At 39.9% G+C, this 6,000-nt stretch overlaps 1 protein-coding gene across 1 annotated transcript in view; it reads right to left on the bottom strand.

The window, feature by feature from the left end:
* Positions 1–491: 491 nt before the first annotated feature.
* LOC136875662 (tubulin beta-4B chain) overlaps positions 492–6,000 on the bottom strand; it is a 43,792-nt gene continuing 38,283 nt past the window's right edge. Inside the window, exon 4 of the mRNA XM_067149208.2 lies at positions 492–1,485. Within this exon, the coding sequence (XP_067005309.1) occupies positions 661–1,485 (825 nt within the window). The 3' untranslated portion in view covers positions 492–660. The remainder of the gene's footprint in view (positions 1,486–6,000) is intronic.

Here is a 6,000-nt window from a genome sequence, read left to right as displayed (position 1 = left end):
CAATTGCAACTGGTCAGAAAAAATGATAATCAGAATGCTGACTGGCAGGGTGAGAAAAGTGGTAATGTAGAATTTATCACTGGATGGCAAACCAAAAGCGTGGATTCAATTCCAAACCTATCCACTGGTCATATGGAGTGAGAGCACATGGTGCTGTTGGCGATTCATACATCAGATGGCAACATTAAGCATTTAGCAGACTGCTTGGTGTTATTCGACAGGAATAAGCTAATATGCTGGTACCAGGTTTAATTCTGCTCCTTGCTACAATCCTATATCAGATCATTTATTTAATCTCTAAATCCTCTGATGAGGATGACATTATGAACAGCATCTGGTAGTAAAAATTTGCTAAGAAGAATAATTTCCAATCATACCCGAACTTCTACAAAAATGTGACAAGGGTTGGCTGGACACACACTTCACCAGGTTGCAAGTGCCCTGGGGAAATATGGTCGATACTGAATTACCAGGACAAAATAAAACTATCATTGGAACATTTTCAATAATTTATTGGGTAAAGAGAAAAGAAGAGAAATTATGCTAAACCATTAATTCAGTTTTAAGGCACAGCAAAATTGCATTAAAATTTACAGTCTTATTCAATATTGAGCAAATATGATCATCAGCAAGAAATAAAAGCAAGCCAAATAATTATATCTAACCACCTTCTTCATTATCTTCTCCCTCCTCCTCTTCAAACTCTCCCTCTTCTTCTGCAGTGGCATCTTGATATTGCTGGTATTCAGACACCAAATCATTCATATTTGATTCTGCTTCTGTAAATTCCATCTCATCCATGCCCTCGCCTGTATACCAATGCAAGAAGGCTTTTCGTCGGAACATAGCAGTAAATTGCTCTGAGATTCGTTTAAATAGTTCTTGGATAGCTGTAGAATTGCCAATGAATGTAGCAGACATTTTCAGACCACGAGGTGGAATATCACACACTGCAGTTTTAACATTATTCGGAATCCACTCAACAAAGTAGCTGCTATTCTTATTTTGAACATTAAGCATTTGTTCATCTACTTCTTTCATGGACATCCTTCCTCGGAAAACTGCAGCAACAGTTAGGTAACGTCCATGACGAGGATCACATGCAGCCATCATGTTTTTAGCATCAAACATCTGTTGTGTGAGTTCTGGTACAGTAAGAGCACGATACTGCTGGCTACCACGAGAAGTAAGAGGGGCAAAACCTGGCATGAAGAAATGAAGACGGGGGAATGGAACCATGTTAACAGCCAATTTCCTTAGATCAGCATTTAACTGACCAGGGAATCTCAAACATGTTGTAACACCGGACATAGTGGCAGAAACCAGATGATTCAGATCTCCGTAAGTGGGGGTGGTGAGTTTTAGGGTACGGAAGCATATATCGTACAGAGCTTCATTATCAATGCAGTAAGTCTCATCTGTGTTTTCCACAAGCTGATGCACAGACAGGGTAGCATTGTACGGCTCGACCACAGTGTCGGACACCTGGAAAAAAATGTCATGAAAGTTAAGACCGAAATACAAGGCAGTCTGTACATTTATAATACTTGATGGGTAATAAACATTTTTACCATTTGAAAACATCATTTAAGCTAGAATTTACATATGGAAAGGGAGGATGGCATGAATACATGGGATGACCAAGGGCCAAAACTAACAAAAAGAAAACTGAACAAACGCAAAGCCGCACATACAAGCTAGTTACAAATAAAATAGAAGTCTATATTAAATTTGGAAACTGTATGAAGTATAAAAATTTGTAAAGCTCAACAAAAACGCCATTAGTGGTTCATCCCCTGATGGCATTGGTTGAAAATACAACTAAATAACCTTCCCTTCTCCAGGCATGTTATTCACCCATATAAAAAGAATTTTCTCTAGTTTCCAAATATGGACATAGTAGTTTTCTTGTTTAGCTGATGTATATTCGTTTAAATGATTGGCGCACACACAGTCCCATGTTCATGCCAGGGATAGTCTCAATCTTCCTGGCACGTATACAGTGCAGGCGTTGCAGATAAACAGCATCTCAATCTGCCTTTGAAGCAGTGTACCCCAGAGCAAAAACAACATTTACCAAGCTCAATAGCTGCAGTCGCTTAAGTGCGGCCAGTATCCACTATTCGGGAGATAGTAGGTTCGAACCCCACTGTCGGCAGCCCTGAAAATGGTTACCCATTTTCACACCAGGCAAATGCTGGGTCTGTACCTTAAGGCCACGGCCGCTTCCTTCCCACTCTTAGCCCTTCCCTGTCCCATCGTCGCCATAAGACCTGTGTCGGTGCGACGTAAAGCAACTAGCAAAAAACCATTAGAAATACTAAGTACGGGGTCACGAGGAAGCATAAGATTTACCTAAAATTACATGTAAGCACCCCTTATGCAGAAGGAGGTTTCTAGGACTGTGAAAGTAAGCCACTTGATTAAATGTCTACCTGAACTTTACGTGAATTTCTCATTTTTTCTTCAATATTTTGTCAATACTTGGGCACCCAATCTACAACAGAAATGGAATGAAGAATAGTCCATCAGGGCACCTCCACAATGACAAAGAGTTAAACCGCATAATGAAAAGCTCCTGGGTTTCCAGCTACCCTGTCAGTTAAGGGTCCAATTAAACGAGATGTGCACTAATCATGGATGCTGTGCCTTGGCATATAAATGGGGCTGGAAACCATAAGCTGCCTGTGAATGCAGGAATGAGTCCAATCTGTAGGTGATGACTAAGGAACTGACTTTCCCTACAGCACGATTTCTCCGCCCAGTAGACAGACTTACACGAGCATCTCCTCATGCTCTCATTGGCTTGCATCTGAATCTGAGTTACAAAGGTGCTCTTACTGGCTACAATCTCAGGCGTGCTTTCAATGTAATTTGAATTTACTTAATTAAAACACACGTCTAAAAATAAAATAATGATGGCAATATACTCAAATACGAAGTATAGCAATCTTACACCTAATGAATGAAAGACCCTTCAAGCACATTTTCTTGCCCGCCAATATTAGCTACGGCATTATAACCCCCAACAACTGGCTTACCTTCTAATAATGTACTCCAAAGAGTGTATACAGAAACGACAAAATTGCTTAACGTGATACTGTCTCTTCCGTTATCATCAGTTTCTAGTGAACGCGCTAAGAGTGCCTTGAAACGAATTAAAACCTATTTAAGGAATTCGGTGACCAACCAGAGACTAACTTGGGAACTCTAGCTATAGAGCAGGAGGTGTGGCTTCTTAGTAAGGCGCCTGATATCAAGACTAGAGTAATAGATATATATACTGAATTGAAGGACAAGCGGATTGAACTCATTTACAAGAACATTGTTTAAGGTGACTTGTACGAAAATCTATTTCTTATTTCTCTAATTAATCTACATAGCAATGAAATATATTGCCACTGTTTATTCTAAAAGTATGTAATTTGACAACTCCCACTGCCTATTTAGTCTATATTTTAAAATAAAACTAGTGCATGTAGGGTTATAGGTCGTTACAGGGCTTGTCTTAATTCCACAGTCATTAATACACTAGAGTCCTGTTAATTCAAAAGTCCGGCTAATCCGAACTGACATTTTCAACTTTAAAAAAGAATCTCTTATTGAAATAAAAGAACATATTATAGAATGAAGATTTACTTGTATTTTATTAGTAATATTTTACCAGAATAACTTAATGTAAACATAATTACACATCATAAACCATCAATCACTGGTCGTTTATCTTTACTAAGTCTGTTAAGTTTCTTTTGCTGTAGTGATTGGAACCTACTCAAAGATGCAGTGTTAAACCAGCATCTCAAACATCACATCAGTGGGCGTAGCGTTGCTCGACGCAGTACACGGCAAGTTCTAAGGCGGCCGCAGCATCTGAATGTGACACTAGTTCATTGTGGTCTTCGTCGTCACTCTGCTCCTCATCAGCTCCAGATTCTTTCTCCACCATAGCTACAATTTCTCGGTCTGTTTGTAATTGAAGACGGTCAGCTTCCATCCACTCGCTAATGTAATTTTCATTCGCTTCCTCACACCCAGGAAGTTGAACGATTTGAAGGAGACTGACATTTGCAGACGCTTCAGCTGGACTATAAATGCGAGACTCAGCCACAGGTTCTTCCACGTTATCCTCATGAACTGCTCACCGACACCCTCCCATGCCTCTGCTGCCCAGTAAACCATGTGAGCCTCGTGTAAGGAGATTTACTGGCATGTAAAAGAACTCCTGCGGGAGAAAATCCCGGCACCTTGGCGCTTCCGGAAACCGCAGAAGTAGTTAGCGGGACGTAAAAACAAAAACATTATCATAAAATACTTTTCGAGTAATCCGAACAGACTCTGGTCCCAATTAGTTCAGATTAACGAGACTACTGTATAATACCTCACCGAAAACAAAATTCCATATACATTATGATTAAAATAGTGTAATTTTTTTAAAGTGTCTGTCTACTCAATTCACACTTCGCCACTGTCTATAAGAATTTTAACTGATAGAAAAATCTTAATGAATTTGCACCTACAAAAGATACAAAATCTAGAACATAAGGCAAAGCAATTTCCAACAACAATGAGTCCTTAGGTTAAATAGATGCAATACAGTCAAACTTCAGATTCTTCGATTTTGGAGACACCAGGCATTTTTTTAAAAAGGTACAACACGGGGAAATAAAATCCGGGAATGAATGAACCATCAACAATTTGGCTAAACATCAAAAAGCGAAATATGTATACTTATCTTACAAAACACCCCTAAACCACACCACAGCCCCTATGAGCCTTCTGCCTACCGAGCGACTGCTGCTTTGTCCGAAGGCCTGCAGATTACGAGGTGACGCATGGTCAGTGTCACGAATCGTATCGGCAGTTATTCCTGGCTCTTTAGACCAGGATTGCCATCTCACCATTTAATAGCTCCTCAATTACAGGTAATCGTAAAATGAATAAACCTGGTACCAGCCCTCAAATCCAGGTAAAAACGCCTGACCTGGCCGGGAATTGAACCCGGGCCCTCTGGGCGAGAGGCAGTTAAGTTAGATCGCGAGGCCAGCATCAAACAATTACCGGTATGCGACTTAATAATCGCAAAACTTTACATTCAGTTTCACCAGGGAAACATCAGTTTCCTCTAAAATTTTTTAGGTTTAGCAACTTTGATCAGCCAACTGTTCAAAAAATCTAACACAAGTAATGCGAAGCCAAACAATCTACCACAAGTTTTTAATTCTCTAATCTAATAAAATAAAGCACATTAGATACAAAAGCGCCCAATATGATGGCGAAATCCATTTCTAATCTTCCATTGTAATTTGGTCACCGGTATACCGTTCGTAGTCAGTTTAATGCAAATATTGTACAGCGCAAATTAGGCCTACGCCAGCTTATTACGGTTGTTCGCGACCTTGAGCTCAGCTGGAAAGCTCAAGCAAGAATTGTTGCACATCGCTTCTCAGCATATGGCCCTGTATGATAAGCAGAGAACAGATGAAGTGGCAAAAGCGGTAGGTCGGCAGATTCTACGTCTCCCGACTTACCACTGTAAGTTAAACCCTATTGAGATGGTGTGGTCCAAGGTGAAAAACTACATCTGGTATCATAACGTATCAATCAAGAAAAAAAATGGAAAATTTAATATCCACTGCGTATAAGAATATTACGATGGATAATTGGGCAAATTACGTGAACGAAGTAAAGAAGAATGAAAGATTCGTGTAAAGTATACAAATTACAGGACGATGAACAGTTTTAAATAAGACTTTCTTCATCGTCCGCATCATCAAGTTCATCTCCCAAACCCGGTTCATCCAAAGCGGAAACATCAGGCAGGCCTTGCAGAAATGATAGGTGTACGTCCAATCTCTGAGAGCAACGGCAGTGATTAAGGAACGTTGAATTTATTTTACCACCCTAAAAATATCAATTTATGAAGGAATGAACTTAAAATGACAAACTAAAAATGCCACACTCGAGCGGGATCTTAATGAGTCGATTTCCCAACAGCGGGCT

Source organism: Anabrus simplex, chromosome 6 (genome assembly GCF_040414725.1).
Source record: "Anabrus simplex isolate iqAnaSimp1 chromosome 6, ASM4041472v1, whole genome shotgun sequence".
In the NCBI taxonomy this organism is placed as follows: Eukaryota; Metazoa; Arthropoda; class Insecta; order Orthoptera; family Tettigoniidae; genus Anabrus; species Anabrus simplex.
The sequence above is the reverse complement of the archived record's forward strand: the minus strand, read 5'-3'. Positions and strand labels throughout refer to the sequence as shown.